The sequence below is a fragment of the Rhinopithecus roxellana genome, chromosome 11 (genome assembly GCF_007565055.1).
Source record: "Rhinopithecus roxellana isolate Shanxi Qingling chromosome 11, ASM756505v1, whole genome shotgun sequence".
Classification (NCBI taxonomy): domain Eukaryota; kingdom Metazoa; phylum Chordata; class Mammalia; order Primates; family Cercopithecidae; genus Rhinopithecus; species Rhinopithecus roxellana.
Window position 1 is genome coordinate 36877131 of NC_044559.1, and position 23154 is coordinate 36900284.

General features: G+C 37.6%; 1 protein-coding gene across 1 annotated transcript in view; it reads left to right on the top strand.

The window, feature by feature from the left end:
• Positions 1-23154, top strand: part of ATRNL1 (attractin like 1) — an 845855-nt gene that overhangs the window by 731316 nt on the left and 91385 nt on the right. The window contains exon 28 of the mRNA XM_030941431.1: positions 13127-13241. Coding sequence (XP_030797291.1) covers positions 13127-13241 — 115 coding nt within the window. The remainder of the gene's footprint in view (positions 1-13126; positions 13242-23154) is intronic.

Sequence of the window (23154 nt, forward strand, 5' to 3'; positions counted from 1 at the left end):
CTGTCACAGATGGACATTTGGGTTGATTCCAAGTCTTTGCTATTGTGAATAGTGCCGCAATAAACATACGTGTGCATGTGTCTTTGTAGTAGAATAATTTATAATCCTTTGGGTATATACCCAGTAGTGGGATGGCTGGGTCATATGGTACATCTAGTTCTAGATCCTTGAGGAATTGCCATACTGTTTTCCATAATGGTTGAACTAGTTTACAATCCCACCAACAGTGTAAAAGTGTTCCTATTTCTCCACATCCTCTCCAACAACTGTTGTTTCCTGATTTTTTAATGATTGCCATTCTAACTGGTGTGAGATGGTATCTCATTGTGGTTTTGATTTGCATTTCTCTGATGGCGAGTGATGATGAGCATTTTTTCATGTGTCTGTTGGCTGTATGTATGTCTTCTTTTGAGAAATGTCTGTTCATATCCTTTCCCCACTTTTTGATGGGGTTGTTTGTTTTTTTCTTGTATATTTGTTTGAGTTCTTTGTAGATTCTGGATATTAGCCCTTTGTCAGATGAGTAGATTGCAAAAATTTTCTCCCATTCTGTAGGTTGCCTGTTCACTCTGATGGTAGTTTATTTTGCTGTGCAGAAGCTCTTTAGTTTAATTAGAACTATTGACCTAGCCATGGAGTTAGCACCAGATCATACTTTCTGCCCTTTCTTGAAGATAAAAATCACCATCAGAATTGCCAGCCAAGGTAGGAAAATTGAAGAGGAAGGTTACAGTCCTGAAGAGCAAGCACTCATATGGGAGAATTAGGAAGGGCAATATATAGCAGCCTCAGAAGCTTGGTGAGGAACAAAAGTATAAATGACCAATAACCTTATCTAGACCATAACATATTAAATTGGGCCTTGGCCCAGTCACTCTTAGCTAATAAGGAAATTTCTGTTCAGAACTGTGAATATTATAGTACGACTGGGATGTGCTACCTGCATTCCCACTTCGAGACTGAGCCTCTCATTTTCCCAGCTCTGAGCCCAGTCCTTCTCCAGGAATCACCCGCTGCTGACAGAAGCTGCCTCTCACAATGGTCATTCCCCGTCCCCCGAGGACAGCCTCCATCCATGGATAGGTTCAAGGCTTAGCCTCTTGTCTCGATGTGATACAACTCTAAAGGACCGCCAACTCGGGCCGAGGCTGCCGCACCACAGCTGAACTTCACCCTCTGCCACGCTCTGCTCTGTCACCCCACACCGATGTTGTTGCTGTGGCTACTTACCAATGAACCTCCTGCACACATGTCTCAGAATCTCAGAATCTATTTCCTGGGGAATTCAACATACAACATATACTACATTTGCATTCTAAGGAGCAATTACCACCATTTTCCATTTTAGGAACATCATCAATCATACAATAATCACAAAATTCCCATAACTAAGTGAATTTCCCCATTGACCTTTGTGTGAGCTGCATTTGCCATGCTATGTGATATGTAGCTAACTTCTGAAGTGAAAGTGGCTTGAATCGCCCCCAAATAAGGGAAATATTCTGAGGTGTTGAGACTGATAAGTTACCGTATTATACTTATGATCGTTTCCAAAACAAAAGAAAAAGATGGCAAGCAATCAGTACTCCTTGGCCATTCTGTTAAAGGTTGGTTTGTGACTAGGGAGACTGTATTAGCTCCTGAGGGCTAAATTACCACAAAGTTGGTGGCTTAAAAAAACAGTCTGGGGGCCAGAAGTCTGGAATGAAGGTGTTGGCAGAGTTGATTCCTCTGAGACCCTGAAGGAGAGTGTTTTTCTGTGCCCCTCCCCTCGCTTCTGGCATTGCCTGCAAACCTTGGTGCTCCTTGGCTTGTAGATGCATCACTGCAGTCTCTGCCTCTGTCTTCATATGGTGAACTCTTCAGTGACTCTCCCATGCGGCATCTCCTTGTATCAAAAGTAGGCCAGGCCTACCCTAATGGAGTACGACCTCTCACCTAATCTTAACCAATTACATTGGCAAAGGATCTATTTCCAAAAGAGGTCACATTCTGAGGTTCTGGATGAACATGAACTTTTAGGAGATGCTATTCAACCCTCTGCAGAGAACAACTGAGGAAACAACCAAGATCTGCTTCCCAGTTGATACCTGCATTTGTGCTGTGGATCTTTTAATTAACTGTTGTCCTTTTAAAAGAAAATACAGTGAGCCAGATGTGTGCAGTGGGCGCCACCCAATGACAGAAGGCTCCTTGAAGGCTTAATCAATTAGATAATTAGTAGGACCAACAGGGAGTTGGTAAAGCAGCATAAGTAAAACCAGGGAAAGGATCATTACACAGACTCTGACCATTAATTTTTAGTCATACTGAAAAAGGAGCTTTGTGGAAAAGACAGATTTGAAGAGATATTTTATTCACTCTCATATACTTCATTTTCTAAAGCAACCTCTCATGTGGTAGTTGAGTTCACACAATCACATATTAGATAATTTGAGGAAAAGACCTAAAGGAATGCTGCTCAAATATATTTAGTTTGGCAACACAAGGACTCTACATATCTCAGGTCATACGCAAGGGTAGCAAGTCCTGTCTTGTGAGTTCCAGAGAACCTAGAAATAACTTTGATCCCTGCAGGGAGACCCCAGAAACCTGCAAAAAGCATCCTCTGTCTACTACCATCCTTTCTCTCATTTTTCCCTCTGAACTGACTTGATTATAAAATTAGGGATATTTAAATTTAGGAAATAATGAGGAGACAGCCAGTGAGCAAAGAGGCTTCCCAAGCCACACACAGATATACCAGAACACCCTTAGGAGGTGTTTCTATGCCTATCCATCCATAAAATATTCTTCTCTTTGCTGTGTGAGCAGAAAGGTTTGCGTAGAATGTGTCCTTTTTAATGGCTTTGGCCTCTGAGCTTTCTAACACTAGCATTGATCAAATATCATCTTCTCCACAATAGACTAATGTTTGAACTTGGAACTCAGTTCTAGACCAGACACTAGAATACTGGGGCCATACTTTCGGACCAATCCTGAGAGAATGACATCACCCAGGAGAGAAAGATAAGAAAAGATCTTGATGTGTAAGCCTCCTTTATTTACCTGCCATCAATTACCAAAGCAAAGTGGAAGGAAGGGAAAGGGAACTATTAACATTGATCCATATAAAATTGCTGATATTCAGTTGGTTTTGACTTTTAAAAATTGCATTTGCAAGTGATTTGACCTAATATAAAATTGTATTTAAACAACTACTTTTTGCCAGGCTCTATGCTAAGTGCCTTAATCTTATATTATTCTTTATAATCCTCAATGTAAACTTGCAAGATTGGTGTTATAATCTCTATTTTCTGTATAGAAAAGCTGTGGCACAAAAAAGTTCAGTAATTTATTCAAAATCCCGTAATATTTGAACCCCCACCCACTTCATGTCAAGTAAAGTCATTTGGGTCTGCTGAAGTATTTCTAGACTTTGTAGTAAGATTATTTCCAAACTCTATTGTCAAAATTCTTGAAATTGCAAAGGCTACTTTGTCTACGAACTTCAAGGGACATAGGAGGATGGTTACAGACTGTCAAGAGGATGTCTGTGGTACATGGCATTGGTAATGTAGAAATTAGGCAGTACTTTGAATGTTACTGACAGGTCACAGCACACTGACAGCAACAGGGAAGAAGATATTGTGGAAAATAAGACAACCTCTTGAGAAAGTCATTTCAGTATTTGTATCACTGATGGGGTTTACAGAAAAGCAGTCAGTTTATCCACTGGCAGCTGCATAAGTTTTAGGTTGCGTTTATGTAAAGAATCAAATACGTAACAAGCAAGCTGGCATTGGTGGTTTCTGGGACTGGGGAAGAGGAGGGAAAAGAAACCCCTAGGGCTATAGCTGTAACATACTTTTTCATTCACACATTTGCAACTCTATGTGTCTTTAGCATTCTGTGAAAACTGATGTTCATAATGTTGATCATAGAACATCAAGACAATATTAAATTATGTTTAATATATTACAGACTTGTTGAGAAGCAGAGAAAATGATATTTATTTCAAGCAACTTTGCAGTAAGTTTTTAATACCCTAAAACAGCAAAGTTTTAGCTCTTGTAGAGTTAATGTTCAGCTTTCTGGGAAAACTCTGCAATCCAGAATGACTTATTGTCTGAGAAATCCAGGTAATTACACACATGCTTTTGTACCAAGTCATATTAAACTCTTTCATTCAAAGTTTTGTCCATGCTTTTGTACTTATAATAGGTTGCGACTGGTATGATAATTACAGTAGAAAGTCATTTATTATGTGAATCTATGAACATCTGATTCTTCAGTAAGAATATTGCCAAATCTGCACTTTTATTCTTTCTGCTGACAGTTAGTTTTCACAGTGCTTCTTGATTTACTTTTATGATTGAAGTTTCAGGAATAAGTGTTTTAATTTAATGTTCCCTCAGTATAACAGATTTGACTAATAGTTTAATAAAGGGACACCGCAAGTTCCTAATAGGGAGAGGTTTGCTCGTGTTCATGAGGGATGATGCGCACCACGTCTTGATGAAGGCTGCCCATGACCCACCGTGTGCTGCACACGTCAGGTTCTGTCTGAGCATCTCAGCACATTTTAAGCAGGTAGTGAGAATTCCAGCCATGGTCAGGAAGGATGGGAATTTGCTAACGGGGGACCTGGATATTTTGAAGGGCCTCAGTCTTCCTCTATTGCCTCTTCTCATCCCTCTTTACAGAATATTTCCTAACACTTAACCTCCCCAATGAACTTCTGTCAGTTTCCAATACAACCCATATGTCTTTGCACCTCTGTGTGCATGCCCTTACTTCTGCCAGAAATCCCCCTTCATCATTCTTCTGGTAAACTCCTAGTCATCTTCTGCAAGGTAAAGTCCTTCTCGAGAACTTCACATACCCTCTCCTGCCTGCCTCCCTCCACTATTACCCCCAGGACTCTGTGCATAACTCTTCCAGTGCATTTGGTTCTAAATTAGTCAGAGTTGCATTTAGCTTAAAATGATGCTTCACCAGAGTGGGTACTGTGCCTATGTAGCACTCGACCACCAGTAATGAGCACATTTACCTTTTGAAAAGAATTTATCTCTCAGCTATATTCTTATGGTGGCATTCTACATGAATGAATGGCATAATGTGTTTTAGAATGGACTAGCCTGAAAAGTAATACCAAGATCTTGATTTTTCTAACTTTCCTGCTGGTTTACATCTATCTATTCTAGATTGAGATTTTGTTTATATCTTTGAGAGTTACCTTGTGCACAATTTGGAAAAGGGAAAACAAATATCCATTTATTCATAAAATATTTCTTAAATGCCTCAGTCTTAGGTGCCAGGGAAAGTCTATTCTCTGCAACATATAATGCTTGCAGTCAGGTCAGATTCCTTGATAAAAGCAGGGAACAAAAATGGGAAGAACAGGCAGGCATTTAGGGGCAGTGTTGATGTGGTAAGTATGGGAAGTTTGGCATTGGGATTAGATTTTTCCTACCCTGAAAACCATCAATAAAAAATCTCTCCTCAAGGCTGAATTTCTTAATTAATTCATATCAAGCCATTAACAGAGACTTTAAAAAATATGGTCTGTGTTCTCACATATCTATCTTTTGAGTTGAGCATATTCTTCATACGGAACAAAGAACAACTCTAAAGCAAAGTGAAAACTGGACAGAATGGTGTAATAATAATCACTGACTTAGTACTTACTGTGTGCTATACTTCATGTATATATATATATATATATATTACTCCTTTAATCATTATGATAACAATATGAGTAAGGTATTTTTAGCTCTATTTTACAGATGAAGAACTTGAGGCACAGGGAGGTTAAGTGCTTTAACTTAACCTTGGATGTTAAGGATGAGAGCATGGCCTTGAACCCAGGAAGTTGGGTGCTAAAGGTTGTTCTCATAACCACCACGTTGCACTTCTTCTCAATGGTTAGAAAAGAAAAGTGATTTACTCAGAAGTATTGAGAGAGAGTAGAGCAAAGAGGTCCTGGAGTGGCCTAGCATGACCTGGCATAGCTTCTTGCAGGTAGAGAGGTTTAAGCCAATATGGCAGGAATGGTAGATGTTGGCAAGAAGTCTATGTGAATGGAGGGGCCTGAAAAAAAGCCTAAGTCTGGGCATGAGCAAGATGAGAAGTGACTGATTTGGCAGGCACAGTTGTCTCTCACACTTAACAGTACTTTTCAAGGCCAGAAAGGATGTTCTCGATTTTGAAATTCATACATAAAGTATAGTGGTTAGGTTGCTTTTTGCACTGAGCTGTGGAGAAAAGTACAGGTTGTTACAAATCTGATTAAGATAATGATTTAATTGAAAATCTATTTTAAAGTTTTGAAAAATGCTAACAGGAATCAATTTTTAAGGATAATCTATTCAAAGTCACCTCCTATTAACATTCATATTATTAACCAACTCAGGGCAAAGCATGATTGTATAATAGCTCAAGAAGAGGTAGTGTTGTCTCATTTTACTTTCTGGTACCTAAACACCTAGGGAAACATAGGTGATAAAACTGAAGCTGTCACAATCCAGCCACTTTACTCCCAAAGTCAGTGCCACACAATTAAAATAACTACAAAACTCAGTTTATCTAGATAGTATACTATAAAGATAATCCTTAAATATGGGTATATATGAGTGTCTGTGTTTGTGTGCATGCATGTGTTTAGTTAGAAATTTTGAACACAGATTGAACATGGAGGCATTTTAGCAAGGAGGGATATTTGGTAGGATATGAAAATGAAGTTTATGGTTGGAATACCTTCAGAACCTCAAGTGCAGCATCCTGATTCTGTGAAGATTATGTTTTCTTCCTTTACCTATTCCCACATGTAATACTTTATTCTCTTTGAATTGGCTTCTAATGCAATTTAACCCTGTTTTTGAGAGTGTCCATCAGCTTGATTTCTTTTATTAATATGAATTCTTCTCCTTCCTACTGAGTAAACCCAGCTAATGTGTTTTTTTCTCCTTCATCATTTCATGCAAAACAAAAAGTAAATAAGGAAAGAATGTGATTTTCGTTTTCATTTTTTTCCCTAGGCCTAAACAATGGAATCAGAGAATCTGTTTTTGAAATCTGGAATCTTAGTATTTGCTGATCCTATGGAATCAGCACGCTTGATTAGCTGCGAGCCAAAAGCCATCAGGCTCACTTAATACAATACTCAGTAAATTCATTCAGTTTTACTAATGTGACTGAAAACTAAATTTCGTATCAATATAAACAGTCATTAAACCGCAAATACCAAGTCATGCAAGCTGTTGAAAAAGACTTATTTTCATTTATAGATGAATTCTGATAAGAATAACATTAAAAGTATTTTAGTAGGGAAATGTTAGAGTGATTAATGTGTAGTTGTTTGCATTTTTAATATTTCACTCATCTATCAGATTAGTATTTGTGCATACTGTCAGAATTTATTCTGTTCTTGTCAAAATACTTATTACTGCTGACAGGTATAACATACCCACATTAATCCTTAATTCCTTGATTCAATTTTCTAATTGCTTTTTTGGCATGCGATGGTGGCCATTTAGTCTTATGTGATGTATTCATCATATGGTATAAAACTGTTCTTTAAAAATTAGATGTGCCATTTAAAGTAACTGAGCAGGAAGAAAAAAATACTAAGGATTGGAAATCTTAAATTTCACCATACTTAGACAAACTGTTAGATATTGGTATGTCACAGATTCTGGAGGTTGTCCATAAACCATAGTCACAGAATGTTAAAGAGGAAAGGGACCTTAAAAATCATCCAACCTACCTGTTGGGGAAAACTGACTTAGTTTTCCATTTGGGGAAACTGACTTAGTAACAAGCCCAGGATCACACGACTAGATAGTGGGAAAGCTGGTCTGAGGACTCATATGTTCTGATCACTAGTCAGAAATGGGGTAAGTATCTGCATGTAATTGTTATAACTGGTATTCTAAATTGACTTTTGCTATTAATAGTCAGGCCGAGAGAATGAGAGACTCCTTAGCTTCTCAAGCTATATTTTTTAGTAATATTGTAGAGTGGCTGAAAACCTAGATTGTAGAATCAGAGTTTCAATCCTGGATCTGCCCCTCACTAGCTGTCTTACCCTGAGAAATACCATCTGACCTCTCTGAATTTCAATTACTTCATCTGTAGGAAATGGAAAATAACAGTATCCTGCTAATAGGGTTGCTATTTAGATTACATACAATAATGCATGTAAAAAGCTTAGCATAGCACTAGGCATCTAGTAAGCACTCAGTAAATGTTACATATTATTATTTTTAGTGTTTTATTATCCCTTTAATATCCAAATTTGGAGAGAAACTTGGTCATGCCCTATCGCTTATTTCACCATGTGACCTCTGTGACAACTTGATTTACTCATTCATTGACTCTTTCACTTACCATGTGCAATGCACTCTAGTAGATGCTATAGGTAAGACAAAGAAAAATCTAACATAATATATACCTTGCAGAAGCAGGGCTATACAACATGTATATCAATAAGTACAATAAAATATTGGTAAACATAGGTCCCAAAAAGGCGGCACAAGCACCATGCTTGGACATTTCAAAGAGAGGAAGTGAGCACAGGGGATGTAGGGATGAATAAGAAACAAGACCTGTTCTCAAGGAGCTTGATGCAATGGGAAATAGACATTTACCCAGCTGTTATTCAAAGTCGAAAATAAAGAGGGCCACAAAAAGTAAAGTTAAAGAACTAAAGAGAGAGAAACTGAATATCTCAGATCAGAGAAGGCTTTATAGATGAAGTGACACGAGTTGGCTTTGAGGGATGCATAAGATCAGGAACACTGGAGACCTGTAGGAAAGATGCCTTAGACAGTCAGAAGACTAAGAGTGAAGAAGGCACAGATGACTCTGAAAATCCTGGGAACAGTTGTTGAACAGTTACTAATGGCACTTAATTTGACTAAAACATAGAGCTTGTGCAGAATAAAGGGGTGTGATTAGATGAGAATGTAGGAAATGTCATTTTGGACTCAAGCCTCTTTTGACCCATAGACATGTTCTGTTGGTCAGCACACATTTTAAGAGTTAATGTCTTTTAAAAAGTCATACTTTCTAGTTAGTACCCACTACGTTTTATTGTCTTACTCTAGAGGATAAGTCAGTCTTCCTACCTATTACAGGTAATATAGCATAAAGTTAAGCATACAAGCTCAGAAGATAGACTGCATTGGTCCAAATCTTGGTTATGCCACCTATTAGGTCTACAACTTTATTTACGTCACTTGGACTCTTAGACCTTCAGTTTCATCATCTGCAAAATGGAAATAGTCAATGCCTCGTTGGGTAGGTATTGACACCAGTCATATAGTAAGTGTTTAATAAATGTTAACTATTATTACTCTGTTACCCACCTGTGCCTTGAAATGACTTAGTTCACAAGTTCTACTTTGGAACTACTGAAAACGTTTTTGAAAAAGGATGTGACATCTTTTTAATCTTGAGCCCTTGAATGTTTTACTAAACCCCACTTAAATTGTAATGACTGGTCCAAGGACATCAGATAATTCTGTTAAGCCCTCAGCTGCTGGAATATGGTTTCTAGTGATGGGTCTCCGTGTGATTTACAGAAGTGAATCCCTCACTCACCATTGGAGAGGGCCAGTGGAAGAAGAAACAAGTAACCAGCTTCACTCATTGATGTTTTCCAAATGTGCAGTGATTCACGTAGCAACAGTTTCCCAGGATTGATCTGAGCTCAAATGAAGGCCTCATTTTCAGAACAAATTATGAGTTTTAAGAACTATAATCTTGAAAATCTCCATGATTCTAGAAGCTTCTCTGGCAATTTTTTTTCTGTTGGTAAGAGCTGAAAAATGGAAAGCATTTAATATAGAATTTTTGCCCCTAAAACAGCAACTTGAAAATAAGAGTACAATAGCTTTAAAAACACTAGAGTGAACAAAACAAGTCTTTTTAAAAGTGCTGTGGGCTTAATACACAAGGACTGCTAATTACATAACTGTCAGTGATGTTTTCTGGCAGAGCCTAACACCAACTTCTTGCAGTACAACAAATATGAAAATGCCTAGAAGTAAATCACAGTTGCTGAGTGCTGTGGGCAAACAAACCCAGGCCTTATCTCTTTGAAAGTCAGCAACGGAAAGTACATGATAAATTGCACAGCTCAGTGAACATGTTATGTCATTGTGAAATGATTTTGATTCATGGTTATGTAGTTATCACGAAACAACTGACAAACCTCAGGGTATCAGAAACATTATCATTCGTGGGGTTTTGCTATTTTCTGTTGTAAAATTCGAGAGCTATAAAGTGATTTGTTTGGTTTTTTTGTATATAAAATTCTGTGTTGAAAGTGATATTTGCCACACACTCTTTGAAAATAATGTTTAAATTATGTGAATTTCTTCCAGAAGTTATCAAAGAGCTGAGCTAGTGACTAATATTTTAAACAGAATGAATAATTCATATTTTTACTAATATCCTTTTATTAAAATTCTTTTACCTAAAAATAGACCAAGTTGTAAGTCAATTTGATTTTTTTAAATGGAAGTATAATCTCCTTTTATACAGTTTATCAATATACAGAAATTTCTGAATGTTTTCTTTACAATAGCAGTAGAACTAAGAATGAGAAGAGTAATTTTTTAAAGGAAGATTTTGTAGAAGTAGCTTTTATCCAGGCATAATTTCCTTTCCACATTTGAGATATTCTACTACACTGTCCTTATTTGTTGCTAAGTCTCTGAAGTTTAAAGTGTTAATTAGGCCATATTCCACCTGAAGATTAGTTATTTTTTATTAATTTTTTTCTCCATTGATGCTGTTGGTGTTTAAACACCAGTAGTTGATGTTTTAAAATGTTTTCTGCTTGTGTTAAAAGCGGCAGAGAGATAGCCTGGCAAAAAGATCAAAGTGATGTACTACTGAACCATTTGTTGTTTTGCTCAGTCTCCTAAAGCAAGACCCACTGTTTCTCAATGTTTTTATATAAACATATAATTCTACTGTTCTAATTTTTGCAGTCAGGTTTTTTTTTTTTAACACGCCTTTGGATGTGCTGAATAGTATTAGTTAATACATTGAGAGTTTAAAAAGAAAAACAAAGAAAACCTTGCCCGTTAGTAGAAATGATTGATTGTTTCTTAGGTATGGTTTTTCCAATATATCACTATCATTTAAACCCTGAGTTTATTTTATGTTCTCTTAGTATATTTTAATCAATTGACCTTTATGTATTGTTTGCATTTATTAAATTAAAATAACTTTTAGTAGCCTGTAAATATGATTTGAAACATTTCACAGTATTTTTCTTTTAGCCTTGGAATATGACAAACCTATTCTCTAAATATTTACATCATTGGAGAATATCTATGTACTTATGCTGATTTTGACTTAACATTTTCAAAAATAAGTCTGTTAAATTAAATGTAAGCTTTAAAGTATAAAACCATAGATCATGTAACTTGATACAAGTATTGCAACATGGCTTACAGCATTTTCTTGGAACATTTTTATGCCCTTTACTTCCACCACCATGTCCACTTTCACCTTTATATTGAATACTCCCAAAATGTATCTATATGAGGATAATTTTAAAACATGAGATTTATGTTGCTATAAAGGAGAAATCCTTTATAACCACATAAAACCGTTGTCACCAGAAATTTCAGTCTAAGTTTTACATGAAAGCAGACATATTTTATCTTTAATGCCTCATTAAACTTTCTAGAAATGGCAGTATTCTAGAATATTCTAGGTGAATGACTGCATATGTCTGTATTTCTTCTGAAAAGTTTAAATATCATGAATGAAAAAACCTGAACAAATCATTTGTTCTAATAATTAAAGCTGTGGTACTTATTCTTCCATTTAATTTTGCCTTTACTCAGAAATGTTGCTTTGATATATCAACCATGTCTCTTCTACAGCTCTTTAAATAATGGCCAAAACTAACATTCCTAGGCTAAGTTGATAGCCTCACTATTCCAAAGATCACATTGTGTTTAATTCCAAATTTCGTATGTGGATTTGTATACACATGTGTGTACTTGTGCATACGTTTATGTATACATGTGTGGAGGTGCACGTTTGCATATGCACGCATGCCATAAGCATGCATTGTGTGATTGAGAATGTGAACTCAGGAGGCAGCCTGCCTGAGCTTACATGCTGGCCCAACTACTTCTTCCTAGCTATGTGAGTCCTAGCAAGCTTTTTTAACCTCTTGCTTCAGTGTTCTCATGTTACAGAGTTGTTGTGGGTTTAAATAAGTCAATAGATGTAATGCACTTTGAACACCTAATCCATAGTCACGACTTAATAAAATACTAGCTATTGCTATTATTATTATCATTATATATTTACTGTATGTTATTTCTAAAGTTATTTATACAGGTGCATTGGTGGGTGATTAGTAAGTAGGTATTTCAATAACACAGTATTAAAGATATGCCAATCTGATCTCACTTTTACATGTGGATTCTTAAAAAAAGTCAAAGACGTAGAAACAGAGAATAGAACAATAGTCACCAGGGACAGGGAGGGGGAGGATATGAGGAGATGTAGGTCAAAGGGTACAAACTTGCACTTATGTGGGATTAATAAGTCTATAGATCTAATGTAAGCAGGAGGCCTATAGTTAATACTGTTGTATTGTATACTGAAAATTTGCCAAGAGAGTGTATTTTAGGTGCTCTTTCCACCAAAAAATAGGTAACTGTATCAGGTGATGAATATGTTACTTGGATTGACTGTAGTAATAATTTCACTATGTATACGTATATCAAAACATCATGTTGTACACTCTGTAGACAGTAAAAATAAGAAAATTAAGATATGCCAACAGAATATTTTGAATTCTGATCACTTAATTGGATAAACTACACTATGTTGTACATCATTGGTGAGAGGAAACAATTGGGAAAAAGGAACAAAAGTTGCATAACTTTGTGGCTCACAAGCTGCTCGTCAAATATAGTGAAGTTTGTTGATTTATTCAAATGTAGGTACATCTATAGTGTGCAAGGAGCTAGTGTTAAAACAACACATGATGTGTCCTGAACAAGTAGGAATGTACAGCACAGCTACCTAAAGGATAGATAAGGTGAAAATTAAAATAGCAATGCTATATCAACTGTGCAAACTTAAAGTGGGTTTTCTTTTTCAGGGGGCACCCAAGCCAATCGCCATTGAACCTTGTGCTGGGAACAGAGCTGCTGTTCTGACTGTGTTTCTTTGTCTACCACGAGGATCATCAGGTGCCCCTCCCCCTGGGCAGTCAGGTATGATAAATGAGGAGCCTTCAGCAGTTAAGCAGAACTTGTAGACTGAACAGAAGAAATAAACAATGCCACTAAATAGCACAGTAAGGATCTTTACAAGGTTCTAATTTAGAGCATGGTAAAATTTTATGAGAATACAAACTTTTACCCAACTATCTAGATATCTGCATTGTTATAAATGGAGATTTCCCAGTGTTTCTCTGAAAAACACATGTTGAATATGTGTGTATTTCTGTATAATACACACATGTATGAATGTTTACACATACATCTGCATTAATTGCTGGAATTACCGTGTTCTAGACCCTTCCAGCCAGCTTCCTTTCTTCCAGTATGTGTGGCATGTTGGAAACCAAATTCTAAATGTGATTAGAAATTTGCTTTGTGAATATGGAACCTAACTAGGGAAAATGTATGTTTGGAATGTTGAGTGGCAACAGAGGATGATAGCTTCATGCAATCATCTCAGTAGGTTTAAGATATGCCCTTGCTTTCAGCACCAACTGGAGTTCATGGGCCACGGGAACCCTCTGTCTTAGGTGGGCACAGCCAGCCTTTGTTCCAATTCTCCTTTTCCTGTAGGAAAAGCATGTTTTTGATTTGAGGATAATTATACCTGTCCTCTTAGATGTCTGCTCATTGCAGTGGTGTTGGCCACATTCTAAGCATACTCAATGTTGAATATAAGTCACACTTAAATTGCAGACCACACTTATTTCTCTCTTTTTGCATATACTATTCCATCTTTATAAATTTGAATTTTTCTGTCTCCTGATTATTTTCTCTGTCCAACCACTCTGGAATGAATGCTTTTTGAGGGCAAGGGTGATTTCAAATCTGTTTTTCTCTTCAATTCCCCTTAAGCATAAAATAAAATGCCAGCAATCTGGCAAGTTCTCAATAACAGTAATTGATGATGAAATGGCCTCCTTGCTTATTTTATCTTTTCTTACTTCCCTACTTGGCTTTGAATTTGTTCCTCACTTTCTTGACTTGTGTCCAACCAGACACAAAAAATGGAAAATGTACTACTTTATGCCTTGTAAACGTTAGGTATTCATGTAACAGAATTTTTCCCATATATGGGAGCAGAGAGTTTCCAACACCTTCAGATTCATCATTCATGGTACCTGATGATATCTTATTGCAGGAATTTCTATCCAAAGTTCATTTATGGATGTTTATTCAAAGAAATAAACATTTTCTGCACCTTTTCATACATTGAATGAATGTCTTATTCTTTTCCTTTCAGCACTTCTGAGGTAAATGGGATGCAATAAGTAAAATAGTTTGGCACTGGTCAGATAAGATGGATAATTATAGGTACTTGCACAGCTAATGGAAGTATTGTTTTAAAACTGGGATGATTTCCAAAACAAACACTTCACTAATGAAAACAAGTCTGTGTGATATACATCAAGATTTTTCTCGATCCTTCACGAGATGGGCAGACTGAAGGCAACTGCCAATTCTCTGTCCCTTTAACCTTTGAAGTCCTTTTTGACTTATATGAAAGAGACAAGTAGCAGTGTGAACCATGACCTCAGCTGTGTTTTCTAACAACTGGATTATGATTACTAATGGTAATGTTATCTTAGATATGCATAGTACTTTACTCTGTCTAAAATGTTCTTCTATTTTTCACATGTGATCCTCATGACAGGGCTGTGAGATAGGTGTTATAAGAGGGGAGTGAGATATAGAAAGCACTGTATATCTGCACTCAAGGAATAATTGGGAGAGGGGATACTAGAGTGTAGAGCAAAAGAATAAAAATTACTTACTGCTAACATTCCAGGTAATTTTTCCTGATGATCTGTAGCAGAGAACCTGTCTATAATCAACAGCCCATGTCTTTACAAAAGCAAGCATTTGGATGAATACTGAAAATGTCTACAGGGTTGATAGAGCTAGACAAAAGATTGAAATAGCTTACATACTTTTTACAGAGCCTGAGGATTAAACTATGATGAGTATCTGTGTACATAATTCAGGATGAGCTTGTTCTTTGTTTTCTAAAAACAATCTAGTAGATTTTTCAAGCTCTTACAGGAGTAAGACAGTGGTTCAACTCTTTAAATTGCAACATTATCTATTATCTCCATCAATTTGGAAGATGGGTAAGATGGGTGGATGGACTGATATGTCATAAAGCAAGTAAAGTAAAATGTTAATGGTAGGATCTAGGTGCTAGGAATACTGGTATTCATTATAAAATTCTTTTAACTTTGATACATGTTTAAATATTTAATAATAAAATGTTGAGAAACAATAGAATAAAATATCTTGACTTCACTGCAAGAAAAACGGCAGTATCTGTAGAGAAAATTTTTTCCAACATCATCATCTAGGTTTTCCCTGAACAAGAAAAATACTGACACCGATATATGAACTAAATGACTATTTTTTTCACTCTTCATCCAAATATTTAGTGCGTGCACAGCCAATTAAAACTTAACACATTTGAGAGGAAATATATTCCAATGATTATTTGGGAACCATATTGGCTCTTGGGAACCAAATGCTGACACTGGTTATCTCATTGTTGAAGTTTAGTTTATTCTATATCTTTACAGAAAGTCCTTATATATGCCTGTGCTTATCCCAGTGCCCTACACATAGGAATCAGTTCATAAGTTATTTTGGTGATGATGATGACAATGATAGGAGGCTTGGGAAATGTGACCTTTAGCAACCACTTGACTCTATGAGCTTCAGTTAATTTCAGTAAAATGAGCAACTGGGTTCAAATTAATTTATCCTTTCCCAGATTCCTCTCCTAGAAGCCCTGTGTTCTCTTGAACCTCCTCCACTATTTGTGCAGGGTGACAGGTTGGGGGAGTTGAGGAGGAGGTAGAGGTGGAGCTTCATTGGCAGGCTCCTGACCCCACCCCCACTGTGTGAAGGACAGGGTGCCAGGGGTCTTCTCTTGGCTATTGTGCTATTTATTTCTCCAAATGTTAGTGTTATTAAATTAGCATTCATTATTAAGAGTCTTCTTATAGATTAAAAGTCTTCTTGTAGTACTTTGCATAATCTCAAATTTTTTTTATCAGGCTCCTTGTTTGAAATGTAGCTTACTAAATTTTTGTTATCAGACGCCTTGTTTGAAATGTAACTTACTAAATGTCAGTGTCATGTGTACTCTCCGTCGGCATGAATAAGAGCATTTAAGAAGGATGAGCTTGAGGATCGGCAAAGGCAGAAGCATCCTATGAGCATGGTGGATTTCTCTCATACAGTGAATTTCAACCCTGAAAATGAGTGACAGAAATGCACAGGAACTACTTTGGCCATCTCTTTTCAGGAGCAGCTAGTGATTTTTTTTTAATTTAAAAAATAGCATTATCTTTGGATTTCATTTTCTTTCCACCAGCAACTGCTCCAGCAATATGTGGCAAGTAATACTTAGACATGGCCATTTTAGTTTCTTTCTGAAATGTGTGAACTCCCTTCCTTATGGCTCTTGTCTTAACCAGAGGTCAAAAGAAAAACTGTGCCGACTCATCCCTTAGATTACCCATGCACTAATCTCTTTTTAATATAATAAATTTAGGTGCTTGGGAGAAATTCTCCCTTTAGGGGGCTTAGAATAGTAAGGCAAAAGATATTAAGTAGGCTTTTTGGCATTCCTAGAGCTGGACTAATTAGGTTTCCTACTCCCCTGCCCAGCAAACCTGCTGCTTCATTTCTGTATTTTCTGTGAGCAGCCATGCCAGACTCTTTGGTTAAGGTGGGATTTATGCTGTTGTTTATGCCTATGTTCACTGTGCAGCCACTTTGTCTTCTGACCTCAAAGTGGTTGAAAGATTGACATCTCCATGAAAACAGGACACATTAAGTAACTCTCCTGCATGACACTAAACAACCAAGCATGTCTCCAGTCACCCCGGACAGCCATGGTCCCCGAGCATTTTAGAGGCACATTAAGATGAAATGTGGACAGAGTAAATAGAGCTCTTCAGAAGCATAAATTGAAAATGATAATGATTGCTGTCACTTTGTGATGGAAGATTATGGATTTCATAGTTTATGGATTCTTCCTAATGAGAAGCAGATTAACTTTTCTCACTGGATCAAAAATCCCAATGGCCCAAATCTCCACTGCTGAAAAGAAGCTATGTGCTACAACTGGAAGTAGAATTTTGCCATGATCCTGCCTCATATATGATTGACTATACCATTACCAAAAGAATACTACTAGAAAGTCTAAGGTTTTGAAATTTTCAAGTTTTCTACGTTAGCCTTAGAAGTTTGGGCAGGATGATTAGATTACTTTGAATAATCTAGAAATATTAATAATATTTAAAATGATAGTTTTCCCACAGTGTCATGGATGTCTTTCTTGTTTATAATGATAACAATAAGAGAACTTTGGTTTAATTTCATGAAAAGAGGAAAGGGAAAGATAACTAGGCATTATATTAAGTGCTTTATATATTCATTGGTGTAACCCTCTTAATGATTCTGTGGAAATGATTATCCCACTTTTACTATTTAGAAAACCAAAACTCTAGAGAGATTAAATGACTTCCCCAGGGTAAATACAGCTAGTGAGTGAGTGAGCCAGAATTCAAACCCAGGGCCATTGGCTCCTCAGCCTGTGTGACTCTCCCTCATCACTGTGCTCCTGTGGATAAAGATAATGAGGCATAGCCCTTATTCCTAAAAAAGCTTTAAACCCAAAGTCAAGGAGGAAAGCCCTAGAGTGTCTCTGCTAAGCAGTGGGCTTACGATAGTAAGGACAATTTTATCTTTGCCGGTGACTTCAGAAATTTGGTAAAATGCAAATCTCTGCATGCCATGGCGCATCTGCTAATGAAACTATGACTCAGCATATGTAATAGGAAGGAGCCCATGAACTCACAGGAAAAGAAATTAAACTCAAACATCTGAGCTCTGGACTTGGAGCCACAAGCCCTAAGATCTAGACCTAGCTCTGTCACTAACTAGTAGTGCAACCATGGGCAAGTCTTTTAGTCTCTGGGTCTTCTGTTTTCCCATGCAAAAAATGATGGGGTTGGATTAGATTCCTAGGATGCGTTTCACTCTAACCCCATTGCATGGTTTAATACTACAAATTATGCTAAGTCATGCCAGTTTGGGGTGGGGAGAGCAAATAATCTGCTTCTGAGTGGTACCTTAATTTGTCTTTGCAGCTGCTCAGAACCATTGGGAAACTTTATTTTCATATGTATTGATTACTAGTAACTAAAAATAGTTAGCATTGCTCCTTAAATTTAAAAAAATCTTGAAATGGTGTTAATGGAATCTTCTTAGCATGTTTGAAAGAGGTAGGTGGTTTAGAGTCCCCTATTTTCTTTTTTTTTTTTTTTTTTTTTTTTTTTTTTTTTTTTTTTTTTTTGAGGCGGAGTCTCGCTCTGTCGCCCAGACTGGAGTGCAGTGGCGCAATCTCGGCTCACTGCAAGCTCCGCCTCCCGGGTTCACGCCATTCTCCTGCCTCAGCCTCCTGAGTAGCTGGGACTACAGGCGCCCGCCACCTCGCCCGGCTAGTTTTTTCTATTTTTAGTAGAGACGGGGTTTCACCATGTTAGCCAGGATGGTCTCGATCTCCTGACCTCGTGATCCGCCCGTCTCGGCCTCCCAAAGTGCTGGGATTACAGGCTTGAGCCACCGCGCCCGGCTGGTCCCCTATTTTCGAAGTGAGTAAAAGGAATCTAACACTACCAGTGAGAGGTACGTTTCCCGTAATCTCAGAGATGAATCGGAAATGGACTCTAGGTCTGCTGGCTCACAGTGTAGTACTTTCTCCTCTGAAGACAGTTTTTTAAAGCAAATTTCCAGTTTCTAGCAGCCTCTCAAATTTCTATCCCTTCAGACTTTGTTTTTCTTTTATAATTCTGCCACCGTATCTTCACACTTGTAGAAATACATCTGTTGATATAATCTTAGCACTTTCTTTGTTAGAGGTGGCTAGAATAAGAAATAGAACTACTGAATTACATCAAAACTTCATTATAAAAATCTGGCATGTTAGTTACCCTTTAACCTCAAATACAAATATTGTTTATAGCCAGTGTATGTGTCTTCACAAAGAAGAAAGAAAAAGTGGCATTCATGGTAAAATAAACTAGAAAATTAGGCAGATAGCCCAGGAAACAACAGAGATAAGAACAAATATCTGAGATTCTTGTTAATAAACATGACTCTGTGTCAAAAAATATCTGATATTAAAAGACCTTAAAATCAACAGAAGGAAATAATTTTCCCTTGTTTCCAAAATACAGTTATTGTGAATCCTCCCTTGCTACTCTTACTCATTCAAGAAACGTGTAAACGTATCTATTATATGGCAGCACTGGATATACTATAGTGAACCAAACAGAGTTCCTGCCCTCATAGAGGTTACAGCCTATGCAGAGACAAACATTCATGCAAATCAACGCATGCCAATCAACTCATACTTACAAGTTGTGTTAAAGTGCTATGAACAAAGAATAGAGAGGTGAAATAAAACAGATGTACAATTGCTAAGTTTAATATTTGTCTACAGCAGTAATCGAGTGATAAACATAGTCATTAAAATGCCCTTTCCTCAATTCTAACATCTCTGTAGTGTTTGACTGTCGATTATTCCCCACTTCACCTCCCCACATTCTGGAAACTTTCCCTTCCTCTGTTGTTTTGTGCCTTGACCCATCACAGGTACCCACTTAGAATTCACTTAGTGGCAATGGCTGTAGAGCACCTCCTTTCTGTGCATCCTCAGCTTCGTCTGCCCTTTGCATATAGGCTTTCCCCCAGGTCTGATCCTTAGCCAGCTTCTTTTGCCCTCTCCGCTCACTTAGGGAAAACTTCTCTGCAGCTAACTGCCAATCCTGTGGGTCTTCAGCCAACACCTCTCACATACTGAGCATCAGCATCTCAACCTGGATTTCCTCCCATTCAGATAAAAAGTCAGCCTTCCTTCCCCCTTTCCTCTGTCACCTCCCACCATTCCCCAGACCAGCTCTTCTCCCTTGACTTGCCTGTTTTTGTAAAGTCTGTTTTGGAGTGGCTCAAGTTTGAAACCTTCAAATTAGCCTGTCTTCTCTCTCTTTCTGCCCTTTTACATCTCAGTAATCATGAAGCTCCATAGATTTTATCCCTGGAGCGGACAGAGAAGACATCTTATTTTTTCCATTCTTATTCCCCCCATGCTTTGTTCTGGGAGTGTTTGCTTCTCACCTGGGTTGCTCCCAAAGGAAAGCACAGCTCTAATCATATCACTTCCTCATACTTTTGCAGACTTTTCATTGCCTGTTGAAATAGGTCCAGACGTTTACTCTGGAATGAAGGGTCCTCTCTCACCTCTCCTCAACTTCCCGTCCGGGTTTAGCACCTCAGAGTCCTAAGCCTAGCTGCACAGTACCACTGGCTACATGGGGGTCCTTGGACAATTATTTTAAACTCTCAGGCCTTCAGTTTCTTCATCTACAACATGAGAAAAATGACTAGATAAATATCTTTGTGATAGCTGCTGGGCCTATCAATCATTCCATACATATTTTTCTTATGATTCTCTGAGTGCAGGTGTGGTCTGCCATACTGTTGTTTCTTGTACCTGAAATCCTCTCTGTTAGCTGCTTGTTTTCAAAGCCTGGTTCAAATGGTATTTCCTCTTCCATGAGACCTTTTCAGTCCCCTCCATACCTCACTGTCTTGAAATCCCATGCCTTCTAACATGTATCTGCACCTTCTAACATATATCAAACTTGCTATGTTCTTTTCATTATTCCCCGGTAGCAAGCTCTCTGAAGGCGGTGGCTGTATCTTATTTTATCTTTGAATCCCTAGCTGCTAACAAGTTTCTGGTACTTAATAGTTGCTTGATAAATATTTGATTGATGAATAAAATTATCTTACAATTTTGGAGACTCTTCACCAAAAAAGATATGCAAAAGATGTATACTCCACAAATGTCTACTTTACAACGTAAAATGTCACTTCCAGCCCATAACCCCTATAGACTGGATTTTGTGTTTTTATATTTCATGTAAGATGGATCAAGCTATATATATCTCAGGGACAGAAATCAAGCCCCAAACTGTACTTTCAATGGAATACATCTATGAAACCTAACTTGTTTAGATTTAAGGTTCAATGAATATGAGAATATTAGGGAAAGATGACACAAAGCATTAAAGCAATTTAGATTTCCAATGCAGCATGTCTGCAACCAATCATAGAGATCTTCTGTTTTCATGATTTGAATACTGATTTATTCCTTGGATAGTAATTTTTTTAACTATTTTATTTAAGTTTGAAGGAGCCCAACTCAGTTCTACCCTTTATGACCAGAAAAATAAATTACTTTGAATTTTATGGAAATGTCCACATAGTAGTTACACTCAGGACAGATAACCTCACAAAAGATAACTGGCAAATAAAAAGCATCAATTGTTGGTGTTGTCATTAAAACACACTGGTTGGAAGACCGGGCGTAGTAGCTCACGCCTGTAATCCCAGCACCTTGGGAGGCCAAGGCGGGTGGATCACCTGAGGTCAGGAGTTCAGGACTAGCCTGGCCAACATAGTGAAACCCATCTCTACTAAAAATACAAAAATTAGCCAGGCGTGGTGGCGGATGCGTGTAATCCCAGCTACTGGGGAGGCTGAGGCAGGAGAAACGCTTGAACCCAGGAGGCGGAGGTTGCGGTGAGCCAAGATCGTGCCATTACACTGTAGCCTGGGCAACAAGAGCGAAACTCCGTCCCAAAAAACAAAACAAAACAAAACATAAAAACAAAAAAGCCATAAATACTGTTTGTCGTGAATCTATTCTTTGCACCATAGTGTTCTTTGAGTTACTATAACCCTACAGGGCAGTAGACTCCAACCTTTTGGCACCAGGGACGGGTTTCATGGAAGACAATTTTCCCACAGACCTGGGGATCAGCGGCAGGGGTGATGGTTTTGGGATTAAACTGTTCCACTTCAGGTCATCAGGCATTAGTTACATTCTCATAAGGAGTTTGCAGCCGAGATCGCTCACATGCGCAGCTCACAATAGGGTTCGTGTTCCTATGAAAATCTAATGCCTCTGCTGATCCAACAGGAGGTGGAGCGCAGGCTGTGATGCTCACTTACGCCTACCCGTGGCTCACCTCCTGCTGTGAGGCCTGGTTCTCAATAGGCTACAGACTGGTACTGGCATGCAGCCTGGGGTTGGGGGTCCTTGCTCTGAGGTATGTACAGTTGACCCTTGAACAACATGGGTTTGAACTGTGTGGGCTCATTTATATGCAGATTTTCTTCTGTCTCTGCCACCCTGAGACACCAAGACCAGCCTCTCCTTTTCCTCCTCCTCCACTTACTGAAAAATGAAGACAATTAGGATAAAAATCTTTATAATGACCTATTTCCACTTAATGAATAGTAAGTATATTTTCTTTATGATTTTCTTAATAACATTTTCCTTTTTCTAGTTTATTATAATAATACAATATATAACATATACAACATACAAAATGCGTGTTAATCAACTGTTTACATTATTCATAAGGCTTCTGGTCAACAGTAGGCTATTAGTAGTTAAGTGTTTAGGGAGTGAAAAGTTATACAGGGACTTTAACCTGAACATCTTGTTCAAAGATCAGCTGTGTTACCACTTTTCTTTCACATATGAGAAAAATGAACTCGTGGATATTAAGTAACTTGCTTACAGCCACATAGTAAAGAATTATGGAGCAAGAATTTAAAACCAGAAAGGTTTTACATCACAGCGCTTTTCATAGATGTTTTTGTTTTTGTTTTGCTTTTTCATTTCTTAGCTATAAGAAAGACCATTAGCTGTTTGTGTTTTGAGGATAGCACAAGGGTTTTCTTTTACTGACCACTATCACTGTAAAATGACATGCTCATGGTCCTCCCATTTCAGACTTTTAAATTTATCTTTCTGTCACTTTTAATT